The following is a 24147-nucleotide window of genomic DNA, read 5'->3' on the forward strand; positions in this document are numbered from 1 at the left end:
TTCCATCCACATATAAACATACGTAGTTAAGTATTTTAACCGAAGAAACCTTTAGTAGTCTTGGTCCGGTTGACAGATGAAAGCACTGAAACTAAAGCCGTGCAAACAAATCCAAAGGCAAGAGCACTGGTAGCTATAATCCCCTTGTTTAGGAACTTATCGTAGAGAGCCTTGCTGTCTTCTGTATCTTGAAAACCAGCAATTGCAAAAGCATCAAACAAGTCTTTCAAAAGGGATTTGATCTCAACACTAGCTGCAAAACCAGCACCAACACCCGAGGCAAGAAGGAATGCGATGATCTGCGAGGATAAGTCACTATTTTAGCTTCTTGTGGGCAAAACAATATTTCTTGCTAAAATAGTTATCTACAAAAGATTCGAAAGGTCCACAGGAGTAGAACGGTTGGATCAACCAAAGACAATTATGTGCTCATAATATATGGAAAAATTCATAAAAGAATTCAATACAGACTTGTACATATTAATTGAAACGAAATGGCAATTGCTATATAATCAAGAATGAAGCTTGGTCGCTAGTGTAATCACCTAAGGAGAAAATTAGGTGTTTGTATGTTTAATTTAGATGTAATTTTGATTAGCTTTGTTTAAGGGATGTAAAAGCATTTGTTAGTGATCCTTGGCTTTGTGTTTTTAGTATAAAATCTGACCTTGTCGCCATATAAGTCAAGCTCCGGCAAGATATCGAGTTTTATCAACCTCTTCTCTGTCAAAGCATAGTACAAAGCAAAGGGTAATTGCAAGAGTGTATAGGCTGCCCCAATTACCGCCGTCGAGAGTACAAACCTGAAAGTTTTTCACTACATCAAATTACAACAAGAAAATGCGTAAAGAAGACATGTAACAATTACATAACAAAATACTAAGAATAAAAATTTGTAAGAACGATGTTTGATTATGAAATATTGTGTACCTGTATGTGGTGAGATCCTTGAAAGTGACCTTCGAGCCATCATCAAACACTGTATCACGAAAAGTATTGGTAATAAAAAGCACCACACAAGCAACTAAAGCTAGGAGAGTGAAGATCCTCAGCACAAGGGTTGAGATTGCTATAGCTCTAGACCCCATATCACTGGATGTTGTATGCCTGTAGTTTGTATGGGTTGTGTTATTGACGACTCTTTTTTATTTCTGCCTTTTGTAGATATCAATTGAGACGAGACGCGAAAGAAGCTTGCCATTTCTCGGTTATGTCGCGTAAGTTTGGCAGAATTTCTGTGTTTTCTAGGCTTCGGTCGACAGATTCAATGGCCGGACAAAATTGTTGGAGTTCAGGGTTAGACATGTATGGATGCTAAGCTGATGTCCGTCTTCTAACTAAATCCTTGACAGCATAGAAATCCAGGCAAACATCATAGGGAATGTCATCATGTGTAGTCTTCAAATATTTATCCATGTGGAATTATACTGTATTGCCCATCATATATGTTACATCCTAGCTTTGAGTCCGGATTTTTTTTTTTTTGAAAAGTAAAAATAATAAAAAATAATATAAATTATATTTTTATAACAACTTTAATAATCAAGTGATATAAATCATATTTTAGAATTTTATCTTTGTTACAATTTAATTCTAAAACTTGAATGGACTCCATACGTTCGAGTACCTATACTATTAAATTATAGACCTTATGATAAAAAAATAAAAATAAAAATTATAGATCTAGTCTTATATACGAACAAACCATTTCTTTTCTACACGACGTGGATTCCTGTGTGATTTCTTTCTAGTTAGATCTCAGGCCTAGGTGATTGGATGGGCCGGCCATTGTTATATCGTAAGTTCATAACTAGATTTAGATTTGTCGGCCTGCACTACCCCGGGTCACAATATTTTCTTTCTATTTGTCTTAAAAATTGACATTCAGCGATAAAGAATGTCTCAAAGAAGTGTAAAAAAAAAAACTGACTTAAGATTAGAAACCAGCTAAGCAAGAAAATTATTATAATCTAATTAGATAATAAAAAAATAAAAATCCGAATCAATTTAGGCTAATTCATTAAATCTATAGTATAAAATGATAAAACCGGAATAAATAAATAGAAAGAAAATTATGGAGCACGATATAAAAAAAAAATTAATCTTGAAACATGAAACCAGAAAAAAAAATTATCAACTAATTTAATATTGTAGGATAAAATTTAAAAACCGGAATAAATAAATAGAAAGAAAATTATGGAGCATGATAAAAAAAAAAAATTAATCTTGAAACGTGAAACCAGAAAAAAAAAATTATCAACTAATTTAATATTGTAGGATAAAATTTAAAAATAATTAGAAAAAATTGTCAAGGTAAATTCAACAAAAGAATGATAAATACAAGCGCAAGCATTTTCAAATTCACTAAAAACATTTTATAGAAAGAAGATAAATAAAAATAACAAAGTTTAACCTTCAATTGAATAAATATTAAAGAACAAAATTAAAAAATATATATAAGCTCAAGAAAAGGAGAGAAAAAAAACTAATTGAATTTGGACAAACCTCATAAATCTGGTAATTCTTCAAAACTTATAGCCCACGAAATTTTAGACCCGAGCTAAACTCATAACCCGTGAAATTAAAAAAAATCACAAAGTTGAATTTCCAGCCAATTTAATATTTAAGGATGAAAATGAAAAAAAATATATCAATTTAAAAAAATCCAAAGTAAAACTTAGCAATAAAAAATTAGGGTTAAATCTAATAGAAAAAAATAAAAAGGATGAAATCATATAAAAAAATTAATTTTAAAAAACATTTCAAACAAAATAAACTTGACCTGAGGTAACATATATATATATAAATAGAATAAAATAAATTTGGCCTGAGTTAACTTGCAAAACTCACTACTCAACATATGAGATAGAAATAACCTCATAAATGAATGGAATTGAAAAAAAATTTAATTGTAAGAAAAAAAAACTTAAATTAACTCAAGTTAACCTTTCAAATTTAACTGTAGTCTGGGTTTTGATGTTGAAATTATCTCATTGAAGGCAATTATTAAAAAACAATGAAGTTAAATTCTCAATCCACAAAATGTTGATGGGTGAAATTTTAAAAAAAAATCAATAAAAAAGAATATAAATAAAACAAATAGAAATTATAAAAATAAAAACTAAATTTGATATAAAAATAAAATAAAATTTTGATGGATATAATTAAAAAAATCAATTAAAAACAATAAAAAGAACGAGAATTAAATCTAATAGAAAAAAAATTAGAGGATAATATATATATATATATTATTTAATATAAAATGAATAGGAGTAAAAAGAACATGAACAAAATTTAAATTAAAACTAGTTTAAAAAAAATAAAAGTTAATCTAAATTAATTTTTTAAATTCATGATTTGGAATTATAACATAGAAAGAAATACATGAAAATCATATAACCAAATTCCTGATTAATAAAATCCCGACTAATAAAATGTTTAAATGAAATTCTATTTTTTTAATAAAAATTATAAGAAATTGATCTGAAAAAATAAAGTTTTGAGGACAAAACTAATAAAAAGAGACCGGGAACAGTGAATTGCAGTAAAACCCAGATTTCTTTTTTATTATTGTATTGTAATTGTAATTGTGCTGTTATGTAATGGAATTGCAACTATTAATAATAATCAACAATTAATTAATTAATAAAGATGGAGCATTAATTACTTGTGACTGGAATTCGTAAATGTTCTCTATTTGTTAGACTGTTCTGCTTTATCAAGAAAGAATACTTACTCCCTGCTTTAAATCGTAAAGATTTTTTTTTTTTTTTTTAAGGAATGGGACTTTTAGCCATAATATTTCTTACTTGAGAAAAATGTCAATTAGCTCAAGTCTCCCCCTAATTTATTAATTTTCCATTAAAGATATAACTTATTTTGGCTGCAAACAATTCTTAAGTGCTATAAAATATCAAATTATTATATTGAACTTACGACATATGAATCATTTGACTGATCAAACCCAGGTTGTCATTTGTAGTCTTTCACGAGGTTCAAAACGCTAAGAACATGTAAAACCACACAAATAGACGGGCTACTGATCACCATACACAAAGAAATGACGAGTCCCTATAGAGAACAAATTAAGACTACCATGCATGTATTTGCATAGCCACCACAGATCAAGAGTAGACGTGGTCCCTAATGGCTCGACCTAGTACTGCAGATATCCAGAATTCTGCTCTAAAATTTGGAAACTTGTATATGAACCCGTGAAGCATATACAATTTACAATTTCTATTAATCTAGCAAAATGAAGAAAACACAAATCCCAGAAGTATTACTAAGTTCTGGTCATAAGATGCCATTGATAGGGATGGGAACTGTATCAGTCCCTCTTCCACCATCAGAAATTCTCGTCCCCGTTTTCATTAATGCCATAGAAATTGGTTATCGCCATTTTGATAGCGCTACTCTTTATGGCTCTGAAGAGTCCCTTGGGCAAGCCGTGGCTGAAGCACTAGACCGAGGCCTTGTAAGCAGTCGTGAAGATTTGTTCATTACTTCCAAGCTGTGGTGCTCGGATGCTCACCATGATCTTGTTCTTCCAGCACTCAAGAAGTCACTCCAGTAACTATAACATCACACCCTGATTATATATAAGTCCTATAATATTTATTGTGATTTTTTCTTTTATTTGTTTGTTTTTATGATTTTGTTAGGAGGTTGCGATTAGAATATGTGGATCTTTATCTGATTCATATGCCAGCAAGGGTAAAGCAAGAAGTTGAGGGCATAAATTTTGCGGAAGAGGATTTGCTGCCCTTTGACATAAAAGGAACATGGGAAGCCATGGAAGAGTGTTCAAGATTAGGTTTGTGCAAGTCCATCGGTGTAAGCAACTTTAGTTCCAAAAAAATATCTCAGCTTCTTGAACATGCAACCATCTCTCCTGCCGTTAATCAGGTTTTTTTTTCCTTAATCATGATTGTTTTATTGAGAAGTAGTTATAAATGATTAAACAATTAATAGTAAAAGTTATTATAGAAGGAATAATACAAAGGAAAATAAAATATATTTTTTTTCCTTGATTACCTTGATTGTTTAATATATTGTTAAATAATATTGGCTTATTTATTAAGAGTAAAATAGTATTTTTAGTTTAATTTATATACACTTTCTTTGTATTTAAATTAATATCAAGCATTTATAATAAATAAATCATAGATTATTGAGAATTTTAGTTTTTTTTTTGTGTTTGTTTTTAATTATTTTGAGAATTTTAGTTTTTTTTTTTGTGTTTGTTTTTAATTATTTTAACATATACGAGCTGAATTTATCTCTAAATCATAACATGTAAAAGTAAAACGCTTCTGGCTAACCTATAACAAAGAAAAAGAAACAAAATAAAGTTATTGAAAAGCATCTTTCTACATTAGGTTGAACCTCATTGAAAGCTAAGTCGATTTCTATCTAGTCAAATACTCCAAACAATTCCAACAGATAGGAGCTGTCATGCCTTCCTCTGAAATTTTTCAAAAACCATGTGAGACCATTCAAATAGTAAGTTATCTAGTGAGTTAGGAACACACAAAAAGACGCTCCATGCACCATGTCATAAACTTAGTCAACAATCTCCATGCAAATGAGAAGTGAACCAGTACATGTTATGTTGTTTTACATATCAATTGTACATAAAGGACAAACTCTATTGGTGTAGATTATGCCTTGAACTATTAACCAAACAAAAGCCTGTATTTTCAGTGGAGCTGTAGATATCCAGACCCTTGTTTGGAAAAAAACAAACATTTGAATTCAAATATGTCAATCACATAAGAAGAACTCTTGATTGTAAAGTTACCGTCTAGACATGTATTCCATATCTTTCTATCATTTCTATCCTGCAGTAGATTAGCCGACGATAGTGATTGATGTAGAGCTTCAAACTGCTAAGATTCATAAACGTGGAAAGGCTTTCTCCACTTTAAATCCCATGTCCATTCTCCATTTATTCAAACTCCCACATGTGATATTGTTGCTGGTGGTGTGCATGTAAGCATGAATAGTCTCGGGAAAGACAACTTGACGATTGTATTTCCTAGCCATTTTTCATTTCAAAATGAAACATTTGTCCCATTCCCAACTACAAAGCTTATACAATTTCGCATGAATGTAGCAATTTCATGCCCCGGTTTTATGACCGGGACTATACCTTTTCAAATGCTTGGTAATCTTGCACTAATGATGTAAAATGATAATACTATTATCCTTCAATTTATATTGTCTTCGATCCATGATGATGTTATAATTAAAGATTAATGATGGAATTGAAAATTGTTACAGGTGGAAATGAATGCCGCATGGCAACAGAAAAAATTGCTAGAATTCTGCAAAGAGAGGAATTCACGTGAGTGCATGGTCTCCTTTGGGGGCCAATGGAGCTTCCTGGGGTTCTCTTGCAGTGATGGAGAGTCCAATCCTTAAAGAAATTGCTGCTGCAAAAGCAAAGTGCGTTGCCCAGGTGAATATTTCTTTCCTTTTTTCCCCTTCGCTGAAGCTTTTTATTATTTACTAACCACTGAATTATATAACAAATATGTCAATAGTTGACATATATGTGATTAATTAATCACAAATATACATACAAAATTGATTCATAGTTAACATGGATATATAAGCAGATTGCTCTAAGATGGATACACGAGCAAGGAGCGAGTGTAATTGTTAAGAGTTTCAACAAGGAGAGGATGAAACTCAACCTACAAATCTTTGACTGGGAATTGAGCACAGAAGATACAGAAAAGATTAAGAATATTCCACAGCGAAAGGGGTTCTCAGGAGAAATGTTTATTTCTAAAGATTATGGTCCTTACAAGTCATTGGAGGAATTTTGGGATGATGATATTGATAATTACCAGTGAATGATATCTCTCCACCAAGTCAATAAGCATGTATTTGGAATTTCTATCCCCGTATGTATCTATCATCTTGTACAAACTAATATAAATTTATATTATTTTATTTTAAATTTTTATTGAATAAAAAATGTTTGATAAAACTACTTGATTAATAAAACTCTAATATAATATTAAAAAAATATTTTAATTTAAAAACTTAGAATATGAGGTAAGATCCCAAAATATAATTTATATAATTTTTTAGTAATTTTTAAAATCTAATTTTATATAATTTTGTGGCAATTAAAATAAATATTTATAAGAAATATAATAATTTAAATTATAGAATAAAAATAATATTAGACAAATTTACTTTATTTATGTAATTTTTTTGGCAAAAAAAATATCTTTTTTATTTAAAAACTAAAGGTGATTAATATAAATATTTGTAGGAATTTCAGTTATTTGAATTAAAGAGGAAAAAAATTATAATTTTGATAAAAACTTCATTTTCTTATTTATGCCTTTTTTTTCTTTTGACAAAATTTTTTTTATTAGAAGTATTGTCTTTTTAAATAAAAACTTGTCTTGACTTAAAAAGCAAGTTTCACTTAAGAAAAATTCATGACTCGATAATTTCTGCATCACTATGAGAAAAAATAAAAGTATAATTAGAATTCTAATTTAGTCAATTACTATTTAGTGTTATCACGCAATGCCATGAGATAGTTTTTAAAATATAATTTTATATAATTTTATGGTAATTAAAATAAATATTTATATGAAATACAATAATTCAAATTCTGAAGAAAAAAACTCTTTTGTTAGCCATATTTTATTTTTTTTATTTATGTATTCTGTTTATTTACAAAAATATGTTTTTTATTAGTATAATGTTCTATGAATAAAATTAAAGGTAATTAAGATAAATATTTATAAAAAATAATAATTTAAATTAAGAAGGCAAAAAATGTTTCTCTTTAATCAAAATTTTTTTTCCTTATTCATATCTTTATTTTTTATTTTGAAAAAAGTATTTGTTTATCAAAATATTATTTTTAGAATAAAAAATTATTATGACCTTAAAAGAAAGTTTTAATATTAAAAAAAAAACCATGACTAGATAACTTTTATGTGACTGTAGGAAAAAAATAAAATAATAATTAATCTAAGAAAATTATATAAAAACTTTAATAAAAACTGTAATTGAGTTAATTACTAGTCAGTATTATCATATGATTTTACATGACAGTTTTTAAAATCTAATTTTATGTTCATTAAAATAAATATTTATAAGAAACACAATAATTTAAGTTCTGAGTAAAAAAAATTGTTAGGCAAATTTTCTTTTTCATATTTAAGTATGTTTTTTTACAAAAACATGCATGTCTTTTCTGTTAGGAGAATGTTCATTAAATAAAAATTATAGGTAATTTAAGATAAATATTTATAAAACTTCCAGGGATTTGAATAAAGAAGGTAAATATATATATATATATATATATATATAATGAAAACTTCATTTTCTTATTCATGTCTTTCTTTTTTATTTTAACAAAAATATTTTTATATCATAAGCATTGTTTTTTAAATAAAAATTTATCATGAGCTGAAAAGCAATTAATATAATGGTCTCCCGAGTTATTTATCAATGTCACATGCTATTAATTTTTCTATTTATTTATAAAATCTTATATTTATAAAAAAATATCTTTAAAAAATCATCTCATTTATCAATTTTTTATTGGTCAAAAAATATATAAAGATCCATTTATTTTTCATATTATTTATTTTTATTTTATTTTATTTTATTTTTTATGTAAAATTAAAATAAAAATGTCACATGTGAAAATTGATTTGTATAATTGTTTTTAATTTTTACATGGTAAAAAAAGTGGAGGCATGTATAAATGAGCCGGTTGATCCACCAGAGAGAAAAGACCTGTCACCAAATAAAGCAAATCCATTAATCCTCCGACTCTCAGATAACAGGCAGAAAACTGCAGTTACATCCATTCAAGGTGGACCAACGAAGAACTGGTAAAAACATTATTCTATAAAAAAATGTCTGCTCTTCCATTTGGTTTATATTCATCTATAGATAATAAGAATTTGCTCTAATCATCCACCTTCATTAACATCAATAGCCAAAACTCAAAAATTCCGACTTTTTTTTTTGTACTGAAACGCAAGCCCACAGTCTCCAAGATATGAAGTAATCTGCGGCATTTAGATATGAATTTATATGCAATATGAAACGAACCTATGGATCAGGAAATTGCTTAGACGTTGGATAAATTACAGCTATATGCATACCTCCACCACCAGCTGTGGTCCTCAGCAGCAAGTTGTAAATGAATCAATGCCACCGTAATTAAAGCGGTGACTATCAGAAGAGTAATAAAGATGATGAGCAAGATGCTGTAAATGGTATAAATCCTATGACACCACACACTAGCAAAGATTTAGTAAAGTTCGGTGTATACAAGAATGAATGGCAGAAATCCCGCAATTGCCATTTGACGAACTGTTCGCCGGTACCATTGCAATGGTGGAATCTCTCTGGGATATCCGGCGGTGCGACAAGGAGCTTGGAACTCAGCCTTACTATTCTTCCCAATAATTCCACCTAAACCGATCAAAGGAGATGATACAAGTCTCCATATAAGAGCTATCACGAGCTGCTGCGGCAGTATATGCAACTGACTGATCAAAAGAATATAATCAACCAAGGAGACAACACTTACTTGACAAAGTCATATTGTCAAGGATTCGCAAGATTGCAGCAAGAAGAACTGCCATGCATGGATTTGTAACGGAATTCCGATGGACCTCTAAATTTGAAGGTAAACCCATTCTGAGAGATTCAATTCTAACCTGGCAAGCGATTCCTAGGTCATAATAGCAGCAGCTTTCGCTGAAAACTCGAACAAAGCATTATTAATCTCTAACATGACCGTGTCTGAAAAACATGATGACAACAAGTTGATTGTTTTGAGCTTTTGACGTGGGACGTCAAAAAGAGCTTTTCAAGTATTTTCTAACAAAAATTATTTTTGAAAAAAAATTACTTTCAATTATATTATTAAATAAATGCTTAAAACTGAATGATTTTTTTTTATGCAAGCTGATGCACAATAAAGATAGCAACAAGTAAGAAAGACAGATAATGGATCGAAAACCAAAAAGAATTATCACAGTTTATTTCTGAAATCGAGTTTAAATAAGTCTGAAACCAAGAAAGAAAAATCAGAATTTCTAAGCAAAATGGAAACTAATAGAAAATCTATGAAAAAAAATCAAAGAAAAATAACAAAACTATCTCAAATAGCATTTTGGGACCTAATTTGTGGTCTTATAGAGCTCGGCTAGATTCAGCAAGTTCGTAGAATCATATGAAAAAAATTTAAATCTAATCCAACTGTTTAATCAAAATTTTAAACTTTTTATTGTCATTATATTAGTCTGGTATGAACATAGCTCACTCTTTACTGTACTAGAACCTTCATTTTCTATATTGGTTTTACGATGTGGATTCTGTACGTAATTATGTGAAACAGAAGCATAAATCATACCATATCTAATAATTTCTTGAATTTAAATTGTGAAGGAGTGCATGACTCATTATATCTAGTAATTGCTTTATTTAATTTATGGAGAAATAGGAAGGAAAATATTTAAAGGAGTTGTTCGTTGCGTTCATGACGAAATTGAATTTATATGATTTAATTGTGTCGATTTTTTATAGGAATTTTTATGAAACTTTTACACAAATTTAAATTGAAGACATTTCCATTGATGCTTGCTACAAACCCGAAGATGTACAGAAACCAACATAACAAAAGGATGCATGCAAGCCAGCCAGCCACCAGGGCTTGAACGAAATCATCGAGGCATTCTCACCACACCATAAAAATCAAAAGCATCAGACATTACCAAGCTTAAAATCCCTTAGATACCCTCACTGTGCTTCCATCAAAGTCAAATAGGATGATTCCGGGAAGTACTAGCCTGGAGCAAGCCAAACAAAATTGGATAAGCAGCTCTATTTCACATGCTATTACTAATAACCTAAAAAAAATTGTCACAGATCATGTACAACAAGATTCCTCCTCCACCAGATCAGACAAGGTGAATAAAGAAAAACCCTAAGAATACACTGCCTGAAAAATTACAATTATGGTGAAATTTAAATACAACTTGCCAAGGGCGAGGAAGGGAAGACATCACCAATGAAAACCAAACACACCTTTCAATGCATGCAGCTATGCGACGGGGCATGCCCGCTTCCCGGATCAGTTTAAATATATTACCAATATCAGTTGTTTAATAGGTAACCAATATCAGTTGCTCCTTCCGTCCACAAAGAAGAATAAACTCTATCATGAAGAAACCAGCAGCATGTTGTCACCACCATGAAAAATCTCCAGTCAGTTCAAGCTGATATGGGCTCATAAGGGTATGATAGCCATGGGTGCTTCAGAGCCTCGGATGCAGAAGGGCGTTTCTTTGGGTTTACTTCAAGTAAATGAGAAACAAAGTCAATGAAGCCTTGGTCCCCCATTGGCAAACGGTGCCTCAGGGATGTCTTCTTAGGTATCAGGTACTCCAGTCTGCTAGTATCCTGAAGATTAGAGAGAATATTTAGCACAAGCCAAACATATGATATCCAGATTTGACGTTTGACATCCTAATTTTTGAACTCTAAAAACTACAAGCAACTACATCACCAGGAAGAATGTTTACCAGATTTCGCTCATAAAGCATGTGATTCTTGGTAAAATACTTGTATGTATCTCGTCCCTTTGCTAGCATGTTTTGATCAATGGGACCTATAATTCCAATAACTCGCGCAAGCAACGTTGCTGGTGAATCATTTTGGAATAGGACCTGAAACAAAAGTTTCATTTTAGCCAAATGGTACCAGGGAAACAGCTAGGTAACCAAACTATGGAAGGTCCAAAGCATCCTCGCTTCAAGTGGTGTTAGAAAATCGTTCAAGCAGAAGAAAAGATCTCCAGATCAATTAGCCCTTACAGAAACTACTCAAGTATATCTCTGGAAGAAATATATGTTGAGGTTCAATTGATCAGAATATAAAGATGTTTCCCCCATGGACAGAATAAATAAATAAATGCATCACAACATCAAAATGAGGGTGACATTTAAATTGATAAGAATAACAAAAATATGTATGCAGCCATAAAAAGAAGAATAAATTTAGGAAGAAATATAGCTCTCTCTCTATATATATATATATGTATATATATATATATATGTGATTTTCAGAACCTCAGCTGCACCTGCTTATCAGCATTAATTCCATTGTTCTTTCCTATCTTTTGCATTTCAGAACTATGTTCTCATATCCCAACCTTTTCACCTTGAAACATACTCTCTAGCCATCTTCACACAAAACCAACTCAATTCATGAAACACAATGACCACTGTCTTTTGGCCAAGTCCCTCAAGGAGCATATACTCTTCAGTTTTATATGACAAGTCCTAGTAATTATATGCATGCGTGTGATATCATTCTTCAGCAAGTAGTCTTTATGCATTCTCCATAAGTTGGGAAATTAAAATAAAACTCCATGTATGGTTGCTTGGCATATTTCCTCATGGATAACTCTCCCACATATTTATGTGACAAATCAGTAATTTTCGGCACTAAAGGGATCCAAAGTGTTTATGTAGAAATCTCTTTCATACTCACAGTAACTTGTGCATTCACTCATTGATTGGGAAATTATATGAAACTCTACTTCACCTTGGCTTAGTTCAAAAAAAAAAAAAATGGAAAGGAAAGGAAGAAAAGACTACAAAAGTTGTACAAAGACAATGAGATAAACAGATGCATAGACAACAAATACATAGCACCACGCCCCTGCTATTCTTACAATTTCATCCCCGGCATGAAACTTATTGGGTAAATTAGTAATGGGAAAAACTTACATTGCCAGTGCAAAGCTCTGCCAAAATGCAGCCAAGTGACCAAACATCTATCTTCTTATCATATGGAAGTCCTAGGATAACTTCTGGTGCACGATACGACCTGGATTGAACATAGGAGCACAGATGATCTGTCTCAAAACAGCTACTCCCAAGATCAATGACTTTCACCTCACATCTACTATAGCTTTTCACCAATATATTCTCGGGTTTTAAATCACAGTGTATAAGACCAAGGCCATGCAAAAACTGAAGTGCCTCCAAACATTGAGTGGTAATTGACTGCATAGAGAATTTCAAAACGTTTATAGACCAGCATGCATGAAAAATAATATATTCTCTTCTTTCGTTTTTGGCAACAAGATAAAAAATTGAAAAGGCACCAAGTAATTAATATATAATTTTTGGAATGTCAAGAGGATAGAACTCCTAGGAAGAAAATGGCACACAACAAACCTGCAATCTTGGCATTGTGAAGTAAACCTCCCCTCCTGATTCTCTATTGAACTTATGAAACTCATATAAGTTTGCCTTCAGAAGCTCACATACAATTAACAAATGCTCCTGCAAAGCACATAGGAGTTGCAAGGTAATCTATTTAGCTTGCATTGAGGAGTTATCATGAACTTCACCCTCAAGAAATCAAATCAAAGCTTCATTTTTAGATTCATGTATTGTAAATGAAAAGGCATTCACTGATATATATGGCTATTAATTTTTCATTCTCAGTTCATTTTAACATGATGTTTACAAAACCAATGCCCTACATCTAGTGGTTGGGAGCAAGAGGTCCAACCGCTCAACCAAGGTTCAATCACTAGCACCAACAAGAACAATAAAGAAACGATGCCACATGTCAAAAACTAACCATGATTTGATAATTACTTAACCCAAGCACATAAATACCCAAGACATATTGTAGAGGGATATAGTAAACCAAAAACATTTACAGGGACATGGTAAACCTAATCAATATGCTACAAGGACATTTTTTAGCTTTGATCCATTTGTAGTGCATTACATTGAAACAGTGAAGAGAAGAATCTGTGAGCCATTTGAATTTCTTACCCAACCAAAATTAGCATAAGATAACAAGTGGTGTAGGATACCAATAGCTGCTCTAGACCATCTACTGCGATAAAATACTAAATCATTTAAACAAAATACAAAAAGGAAATCAAGAAAGTCAAGCATATATCCACTTACTCGGTAATAGAAGTAATCATACAATCTGAGAATGTGGTACTTGTCAGCAGGATCATGCTTGTTGATATATTTAAGAAGTTTTATCTCATCAAGACTTTGATCAAAGAAGTCCTTGTTGTTTTTTATAATTTTCACACAAACATCCATGCCTGTGTGCAGATCATGTGCTTGTATAGCTTTACTAAAAGCAGCTGAGCCAAGATACTCAGTAACATGATAACGACCAGCAATCACAGAATTCAAAACAACATGGAAGTTCTTGTCCTCCTCAAAGCCAGTTCTGACCAACAAAAGCAGATCAGGAAAGTCTGTTAGAATCAAGCTAATCGAACCAGAGTTCAAATGAAAAGGTCACTTGATTAACAATCAAACATTAATTAAAACAAAACAAATAGGTATCCAAATTTTCAGAATATGCCCAAATAAAGTGAGAAAAACACATACTATAAGGGCAATTCAACCCCCCAAAAAAAAAACATATTAATCCACTTGAAAATAAGACATCATCCAGCTCCAATATTAGAAGTTTTTGTCACAAAATTCAGCAAGCCAACAACTATTTCACAAAATAAAAGAAGGGGAAGGGCATGCCTAACTAAACATTACAAGCACACACCTCACTTCCACAGCGGTTGCTGGGATAGAGTGAAGCAGCAAGGTGATAGGGGCAGATGGAAATGGAAACTTTAGAAAATGAAGAATGGATAAAAAGTTATCCTGTTCTATAGTTGACACAAGACATAAATAAATGCAAGATTATTAATGTTGACAACAAAATGCACCCACCTGGGATTTGAATATCCACTTTTAGGGACAAGTTTTAATCGATCCTAACCAAACATTGAACAAAATAAACTTATTCTATCATCCCATATATCCAGACCACCAAAAAGTTCAACCAGTCCATGAATGTCTACCCTAGAGAGCATAACCATAATAATTCTGAAACGAAAGGGATAAATTTACAAAAAGTACCACAAGTGCACCAAGGATGCTAACAGGGGACACAGGTGTTTTCATTCACCAAGGATGCTAACAGAGAAATTAGATATCTGTATTCCAGTTTTTAATAATAATACATCCAGCAAGAATGTTGTAATCAAGGGAGTTGAGAAATGAAAGGATTCACAAGCCTTATAAATCCTTGATTTTAAATTGTTGTTCTTCTAAGCACCATTATTTTGCCACCAAAAGACCACCAATATAGATACACTTGAAACTAGATTAGCAATTTTTAAAAATATAAGGTTGTGTTTGGCATTGTGGTAGCAATTGTTTTTCAAAATGTTTTTCACTTGGAAATGTATCAAAATAATATTTATTTATTTTTTAAATTTTATTTTTTACATCAGCACATGAAAACTATCCAAAAACACAAATATATATATATATATATATATATATATTATTAAACACGGCCACGCTGCAATACCAAACGGGGCCTAAATACATCTAATGATAGCTACAAGGAAGGAAGTAAACAAAAACTTGGAGTAAATTGCAAGCAATATAGATAAGACTATTTTTTCAGTACTTGCAGTGTTTCTTGTTTTTCGATTCCTTATTTGAAATGGAGGTTGAGGCTTAGTTGTGCAGGTCAAAGTCTGTAATCTTGTTGATATATATAAGGTTGATATATATAAGATTCACAAGTAAGTTGTTATCAGTTGATCAAAACTAGAAAGGCAAGGTTGCAGTTTTCATTTCAGTAAGTGTTACAATTCAATCATTACACACTCAAAAGCGCCCCTTATGTATCCAATTGTTCTTATTTGTTCCATCAGATATTTCTGGCCTTTATTCTTGTGTTAGTTCTTTTTCGCAAAATAAGTTACATGGCTCTTTCAAATATTGTGTAATGAAGGATTAGGAACCACATGATCTTAAATTCCTAGAATTTGGACAAAAGGAAAACTAAACATTTCAATTAATCCGGTAGATGAGGTTCCCCTTACAGGATAGCACCTGCATGATCAATTTCTAATGATAATGAAGAAAGGAAAAATATTTTTGCTGGTTCAGAATAACCTCACAAACAGTTCACCCCCTCCCAATCCTTGATGTAGGAAAGAAGACCAGAATATCCATAAACGGTGTGCTCGTTTTGTTTACTCATGATCACTTCTTTGGTTATTAGAAAGTAACAAAAAATCAAAAGAGATCAACTTAGGTGCTGATAAACATTTAAGATGAAAAATGTTGAAGATATCATGAGAATAATGAGTACACAGATGGAAGAAAACATAACAAGGCAGGAGAGAAAGTGCACAAGAATCCTGTATAATAAGTTGCAAATCATTAGTTACTCTGAGGACATTGGGGGGGCAGGGGGGGTGTTAGAGAGAGAGTGTGTGATAGAGTAGTGAAAGGGAATAACACTCTAGCATGTGAAGTGGAGGCATCTTATCAAATATCGAAATAAATAAAAGTGCCAAGAGCCCAAGCTGAGTAGTGCATCAGTTTGAAACCAGAAATCACTAAATTTTTTATTTTTATTTTTTTGATAAACTCTTCAAAGCAGAACATACCTGTTTTTCCTATGCACAATCTTAAGGTTGAAAGATTCAAATTCCTCCTCCTGAGCCTTGATTTGCCTTACTTGTTCTTGAACAGCAGCAGCCTCTTCATCCTCAAAGGTTGCCCCGGCATCTTCTTCCCTCACACTGCCAATCTTCTCATCTTGTTCCTTCATGGCACGCTCTGGTTCTGCATAACCATAATTTGAGAGAGAAGAGGGACTAGAATTTGCTGATCCAACAGCATTCATATTATTTTCATCCCTGGAACTTTTAACAGTTGAGGAATCACTGCTTTTCCGCTGCCATGTACCTTGCATGTCATCAGGCCCCATCAAAGCATTCAAGCGATCAGTAGTTTCTTCACTGACAGCAGCATTGCAGTTGTTTGACCATAAAGAATTACTAGAGCCTTTCTGCATCAACTGTTCACCCCTCAGTGGTGGGGGGAATGAAAACCCACCATCTATATGATTTTTACCTTGAGCACGCACATCTCTGTCACTCCCAACCACATATTTACTGGAATCATATTTATCAAGTTTCTTCTTATCCCTGTTTTGTTTATCAACATATTTTTTTCCTGAGTCATGGTGAGAAGATCTAGATCCACCAACTCCAACATCACGATCATGAAAGTACTCTAGATCCCCTTCACTGCTGCCTCCAACCAGACTTTCCCGTATTTCACTTCCAATATCAGCAGCATCGCTGTTGATACCCACACCAATAGATCTAACTGAACCGTGTTGATCGTCATCCATATAAATATCATCTAAACGTGGCCTTCCAAGCTCATCCGAGACCTTCCCATCTCCTATCATGATGAGTTCATTCGTTTGCGTGACAAATCCCTGCCAGACAGGTTCTGCTCGCATCAAACCTAGTTCTTCTTCATCCATCAACTGCCCATCATATTGAGCTATTAAATCACTCTCATTAGTTCTCTCATACATATCTGCCACTGACAACCCTATAGGATCATCTGATGCTGTCATTGGTTCAACATTTTTTTCTTGAAATAACTGCTCGCCAGAAATGTAAGAATCCTCCTCAGCAAAAGATTGATCATCATCTTCATCTTTGGTTGGAACTCTATCCTGTTGGTCTGGAACACTCCCATGCCCAGTACCCTTTTCATTGTCACTTGGGTAATCAACTTCATGAGCCAGGAACCATGCCTCATCCTCTATAGGTTGTCTCATGTATCCAACATCGTCGTCGTCGTCATATTCATCAGAATCCCAATACTCATTTGGATAATCAATGGACTCACTTAATCCATCACCAACAGTAGCAAAACCAGAAACTAGATCAGATGTATCCTCAGCAATCCCCTGACTTACAGATAGCCAACTGCCTCCTGCAATCCTTTTTCCACCTGGATCATCCATTACCAAGCAAAATTTTGTGGGAAAATCACCAAAAAGAAAAGTAAAGAAACTGTGTGCAAAATGAACAAGAAACAAGTGATCTGAATTTATTTCACTATTTAGTTAGCATTAACTCGTTTAATAAAACACAACCATTATACTATATGTTCTATGTTTTACACCAACATGCCATTGGAAACCAGAAAGAAAAAAGATGGGTGTTTCAAAACCCAAAAATTACAAGATGAGCTTCAGTGCTCAAAATGAGAGCTCCCAAATCATTAAAGAGCTGAAAGTCCAGATACACATATGAATATGCTTGGAGGATAGTGTTCATCCTATAATCTCTACTTTTTAGCAAATCTAGTGCCTCAAGTCAAAAGAGGCAAAATGGATCTCTATGTATAGGTGATCTAGAGGCAAAATGGATCTCTATGTATAGGTGGCAATAAAAACTTAGCACATTAACATGCCTTTGTCCCTTTTTTGGGGTAAAACTATAAATGGCTAAGGCATCCCACATTCTCACATCTGAGCCGCAACTATGCCTTTTCAGGAATATGAAAGAAAACAGTTCCATAAAGTTTCAGTCAACATAAGATATAAGCATCTAACTTCTTTCGTAGTGAAATAGAACCTTTTTTTATTTGTCTTAAAGATAAGACACTAGTTTCATGACATCAAGGAAAGTATAAAAAAACAAGTACATAGTATCTTATCAATAAGTTTTCACTGCTCCTAAACTAGCAAGCCATCTTTAATGTTAAAATAATATCGTGATATGTTGAAAATAGTAGAATGCCCTACACAAAGTGAGTTTCAATGTTGATGGAAGACAGAAAATTTCTCTCTTTTCTTCCTTTTTTTTAAATCAATAAACAATTACTGCAAAAACTCTAAACCCCCTGAAAACAAACAGCATGAGAGGTCATATAATTAAACTCATACTATGGGCTGACCTGAAGAATTGATTTCTTGTCCAACAGGAACGTCAAGATAGGAACCTATAAGGTAGCTATTATCAGCACTGATGACCTTTGAACTTGGCCCATCCCGCTCAAACTTTACCTGCCAATTGATCAATGGCTTATCCTCCGACTTGAGTTTAACTGGTGGAAGCCTAGGATATTCTTCCTTCGGAATATCAGATGCAATAGAAAACCCTAAGCCACTTAAATTATTCTGCTCTGTGCTCCCTTGAGATTTTCCGATGAACAAAGTTCTTCCAACCTCATCCACCTGTTCTTTAATAGCTGCTCTAACATCACTTGTATCTGCTTTCTTCTTTCCATCTCTTTTGTCTGAACTTGAAGTGATACCATAGCTGGTCAATACATCACCCTTGGGGAACGGAAGAACAGTCTTGACAGAATAATCTTTCCACAGGTCCGAGGAAGAACTTGTGGGCTCCTCATTTTTAGACCATGGGTTATCTGCAGAGAATGCAACAGTAGTTCTAAGTTCCTGATCAAGTTCCTTCAATTCATTAGCTTGAATTTTGTTATACTTGGATTCCATATTGACATTAATAGTACTATTGTTTCCAAGCCATGGACTTTTATTTTCACCAGGAAAGATAATCTCCTCTCCTGATTTGGCATTTGCTCTAGCAGAGAAGTTACTGGTGCTAGTACCAACATCATGCTTGTAAGGATTTGAAGGACCATTGCTTGGATTGAAGTTCCATGAATACAAATCAAGCAAAGTATCATCTGAATCAAATGGTTCATTATTTTTACTACCCCGTTCCCCAACAGAAGCAGAATTTCTCCATTTGCTTTCAGGCCCATTTCTATCCACCCCACACTCTATTTCTTTCACAATAAGTTCCTTAGAAATTTCCCCACTATTTTGAGAACCTGAACCTGGAGTATGACTCGCCAATTTTCCCCCATTCTCTTCTTCAACCACTTTCCCCAAATCATTATCTTCAAGGGTAAGTTTTTGAAGGAAACCATTCAAATCAGGGCGTTTACTAAGCTCACTACGCAATGCTGCCTCCGCTCTCGTGAAGCGATTTCTCCTCAGAAAGTCAAGAATCACATCAACAGAGCTTGTCTCCGCCATAATCAACTTCTACAAACCAATTATCAGGTACTAGAAAGACAGATTCAGCAAACCTGAAACAAAACAAGCAAACCACATAAACCAAAGAAAAATAAACCCGCTAAACCAAAAAACCAAACCAACACTTAACTTCATCAAAGAAACAAACTTTAACAGATTTTAACACTCATTCACTTACCAAACAACAAAACATCCTATATTGCTCAAAACCAAACCCGCAACCTCATTCAGTTCAACTTTCTCCTTTTCCATTACTATTCATTTAAAAAGCCCCAAACCTTTGAAATCCAAAAACTTACTCATATTTCCAACATCAACCCATTAAACCAAAACAAAAGCCCTAACTATCCTCCCAAACAACAAATCAAGACATTAAGAGATCCAAAACTCTTTAACCCACAATATTAAAAACCCGAAACATCACATTTGACAAACAAGCTTCAAGATTCAAAAAAAGAAACCTTTAATCCACAAGATTCATAAAACAAAAACAAACTACTTATTTTCTTCCACTTACAGATCGAAGCTGGCTCAAGAGAAAAGAAAGAAGCTTTCTTTAGTGTAGATTCCATAGCCAATCTCGTATTAACATAGAACAACACACTTACGATTTTGGATTTGTGGGGTTTTTTGTTTTTTGTCTAATTTTTTAGGGGGTCTCTTTTTTTGGGGGGTTTTCTAATATTTTTGGCCTGCAATTTTTCTCTCAGGCCTGCTAATGGTAGCTACAGGCTATAGCTTTGTTTTGTTGTAATAATAATAAAAAATTTGAGTTATGATACTGTGTTTTTCAAGTGAGCTTCTGGTTGCCTCGAGATTGTAGTGGGATATGGTTTGTGCTTAATCCGACGGTGGAATATGTTTTATCAAGTTGGGGGACTCAATGATCCAGCGGCAGATGAAGTGAAAGAGGGCAGAAATTTTAAAAACTTGGCTCCTTGTTGGTTTAATGCATGGTATATTCCACTTTAGTTCTTGTTTATGGGATTTGTTAGCCATGGTACAGCATTGCTATTGGAGCTTTTTTTGGGATTGGGATTCCATCATAATTTTAAAAGAATTTAAATTTAATTATTTATTGTTTGTATTAAAAATAAAAATTATTATTTTAATTTATTTAAAAAAACAATATTTAACGTTATCTTAAACAAGCACTTACAAGAGCAAATTAAAGGTGCAAGCTTTGCATTCTTTTGGCATGGATGGATGCCCTAATAATTTCAAGCGGAATCCAATTTTTGTTGACCTAACACATCAACCAAAATTCTTCCCATCTACTTGATCTATGGGAGAAATTCTCTGTCTCAGCTTATTTCTACTTTAGAGATGGTGAAGTTTTTCATTTTTTTAATTTAATGATTAAGATATCTTTGAATTAGTTTTGATGTTGAATTTAAATTTATTTAAAGTCATATTTAAATTAAATTTTATGTATATATACATTGTACTATTTTTCTTACAAAATATACCGGTTTTTTCACTTGAACTATTAATAAATACAAATTAAATTAAATAGATTGACTTGGAGAATAAATAAATAACACAAACAAAATAATTCACATTAGTTTGACTAATTTTCTTTTTAGCTTCACTTCTTACTATATATATTTGAATTATAATAGCCGTATGAGGTATTATAAAAATATAAATATTATAAAAAAAATTGAAGTTTAATATATATATCTATATATATATATATATATAGAGAGAGAGAGAGAGAGAGATAAAAGTCTAACATTGAAATTGAAATAAAAAAAGGGGAATGGAAAAGTACCACTTTGAAATTAAAATTGAATATACTTCCTTTAACAGTTATGGGAATTGTTTTTAAATCGGTAAAGTGAATTAGATTATGTTAAAAATAGTTTTTATATAATTTAATTTTAAACTAAAGGTAAGTAAGGAAAAAAATCAAAAGATTTTTTATATTAATTGTATTTTTTTATTTTTTATTTTAATTTTTTTAATAATTAGTCAGGTTATTTTAAAACTAAAAAATCTATTTGATTATACACTATCTAATTTTAAACTTGAATGATAAAGAAGTTTAATAACAACACTATATTTTTACCCTTAATTGGGAAAATTTAAGGCCTTAAGCTGGGGGATAATTTAGTTTTTTTCTATTGTTCATTGGTAATTAAAGATGGTTCAAAGGCATATTCATCATTTCAACTTTATTAGAATAATAAAAAGATTGATTTATGTCCCGGTGAAAAAAAAAATTGTTAATCAAGGGTATTTTTATTTTTATTTCATTTTTGTTAGAAAACAGTGAAAAGATATTTTTATACTTGAATTAAGAAAAACAATTGAAGGCATTCGTTCAGGTTCAAACAAGCTTTTTAGAGAGATTTTTTGTTAATTAATTGTATGGAGGGTATCTTGATCTTCTTGGTTAAATAATTAATTTTAATATTCAAAAAGCTACATGCATGAGTGACATTTCTTGGTGGCCAAATAACCTCTTTTGTTATGCTGTCCTCGATGATATCGCATTTTTTTTTTATGATACGACGTGTCAATAGTGGAATAATAATTTATTGTAAGTGGTCGTTTTTTTTTCTCTTTCTTCTTCTCTAAAATATACATATTAATTTTTTTTATTTTTGATATTTCAAATTTACTTATTATTTTTTTAGTTTTTAATAGTCTTTTGTCCCTTTTATAAAATTCTTGCATGTTTTCAATTAATCTTTAAAGTATAATTTGTTATATATTTTTTTTTCAATTAGATTTTTATTATTTTGATTTTTAATTTTTATTATTTATTTTTTTGTTAAAGTTTTATTAATTTTTAAATTCATTCTTCAATCAAAGTTTTTAGTGTATTTTTTTTAATTCAATTCTTTTTTTTTATTAAATCCTTTTCTTTTCAATTTAACCTTCTAGTCAAAACATTTTGGTTCCACTCTCACTTATTTTTCTATTTTTATTTTCACCTTTATTGTTTTAATTCTTTTTTATTTTATTTTAGAATCTTTGTGTATTTGACTTGTTTTTATGGTTTCATCTTTCAACATTTAATTTGTTGAAGATTAAGTTTTACGATTTTTTTCATTTTATGGTGTTTTCATACTAATGACCTCGATCATAAATTTGAAAAGTTAACACAGGTTGATATTTTATTTTTTTGCTTATTTTATTTTCTGACTTCAACATTCGACATTATTTTTTTTAAAAAAAGAAATTGGTTTTGTAGTTTTTTTCAATTTATTTTCTATCAAGTTATCTTAGTCAGCATTCGACATTATTTTTTTTTAAAAAAAAAGAAATTGATTTTGTAGTTTTTTTTAATTTATTTTCTATCAAGTTATCTTAGTCATGACTAGACCATAGATTTTATAGGTTAACATGGATTGACTCGCATCTTATTATCCAAGTTGCATATCTATCATACCAACCTGGGTTAACTCAAACTTTTTTTATCCAATGTTGTACTTTTAAGGTTTTCTTTCTAAGTTATTTTGATTTTTTTTATATAAAAATTTTATTTATTTATTATTAATACCTATTTTTTTATCATTTAATTAAAATAAAAGCAACTCATTTATATTGTTTTGAAGCTTATAGAAATTTGCCTCTCCCATTACATGGTAATATAAAAAGCTATGTTACGAGGGCTCTAACCTAAATCATTAAATAAAGTTTTGTTATTAAAAAAAGAAGAAGATAAACTCCATCGGTCTTCCTTTACTGTAATGATAAATTTATTATATTGTAAATTGATACAGTACAATGATATCTTTGCTCTTCATTACAAAAATTAAATAGCCTTTCTAGGAGTAAATGACCTTTTTCAGGGAATTCATTTGGTATTATGAAATTAATCAGGATGTAATTATCTTTTACCTTTTTTTTTCACAATTAAATAACATAACATAAGTACCCTTACAGAGTAAACAACACAATTAAATAACATAAGTACCCTTACAGAGTAAACAAAAAAATAAAATATATATAAAAGGAGATTTTGGATCATATTTTTTTAAAAATAATAATAAAATTATTACATTACCCTTCAAGTAAAAAAATAAATAAAGAAGGGTTGAGGGATATTTTGATAGTTTCATCATGGTTTTTTTAATTATAATCTATTTGAGTTAGTGAGAAAATCAGCATTTTAATAAATAAAAAAATAATTAGAAAAAAAGATAAAATAATTATGCGTATCAATAAGTGGATATCAATCAA

General features: G+C 31.4%; 2 protein-coding genes and 1 long non-coding RNA gene across 4 annotated transcripts; 1 reads left to right on the forward strand and 2 right to left on the reverse strand.

The window, feature by feature from the left end:
• The first annotated feature begins 4155 nt into the window (after positions 1–4155).
• On the forward strand, positions 4156–6908 carry LOC105108218 (methylecgonone reductase-like). Its single transcript, XM_011002447.1, is given in 5 exon segments — positions 4156–4572; positions 4665–4908; positions 6286–6335; positions 6337–6463; positions 6624–6908. Coding segments are annotated over 5 exon segments (978 nt in total). The 5' UTR covers positions 4156–4255; the 3' UTR covers positions 6864–6908.
• Positions 6909–8735: 1827 nt separating this feature from the next.
• Positions 8736–9856, reverse strand: LOC105108219 (uncharacterized). The gene is made up of 3 exons (XR_839005.1): positions 9587–9856; positions 9156–9468; positions 8736–8781 (listed from the first exon to the last, which is right to left on the reverse strand). It is a non-coding gene; the product is annotated as an uncharacterized LOC105108219 (long non-coding RNA).
• Positions 9857–10610: 754 nt separating this feature from the next.
• LOC105108220 (uncharacterized) lies at positions 10611–20769 on the reverse strand. Of its 2 annotated transcripts, XR_839006.1 has the most exons (9): positions 20471–20769; positions 18846–20006; positions 16526–17894; positions 13998–14277; positions 13248–13355; positions 12795–13073; positions 11586–11729; positions 11089–11463; positions 10611–10850 (listed from the first exon to the last, which is right to left on the reverse strand). XR_839006.1 is itself a non-coding variant. In XM_011002448.1 (8 exons), exons 2-8 carry the CDS (start codon positions 19951–19953, stop codon positions 11275–11277), a joined length of 3477 nt encoding a protein of 1158 aa, XP_011000750.1. In that variant the 5' UTR covers positions 19954–20006; positions 20471–20769; the 3' UTR covers positions 10612–11274. The 2 variants fall into 2 exon arrangements, 1 of the variants encoding a protein (XP_011000750.1); XM_011002448.1 differs by having other exon boundaries at positions 10612–11463.
• Positions 20770–24147: the final 3378 nt, after the last annotated feature.

Source organism: Populus euphratica, unplaced genomic scaffold, assembly GCF_000495115.2.
Source record: "Populus euphratica unplaced genomic scaffold, PopEup_1.0 scaffold184.1, whole genome shotgun sequence".
Taxonomy (NCBI): Eukaryota; Viridiplantae; Streptophyta; class Magnoliopsida; order Malpighiales; family Salicaceae; genus Populus; species Populus euphratica.

Excerpts from the sequence above, each read along its gene's own strand:
- LOC105108220 (XM_011002448.1), bottom strand. The coding sequence starts at position 19,953 with ATGGCGGAGACAAGCTCTGTTGATGTGATTCTTGACTTTCTGAGGAGA. Across the intron at positions 13,356-13,997 it reads ATGATTACTTCTATTACCGA|GAGCATTTGTTAATTGTATG; the intron begins GTAAGTGGATAT and ends TGTGCTTTGCAG. Across the intron at positions 11,730-12,794 it reads CAGAGCTTTGCACTGGCAAT|GTCCTATTCCAAAATGATTC; the intron begins GTAAGTTTTTCC and ends CTTTTGTTTCAG.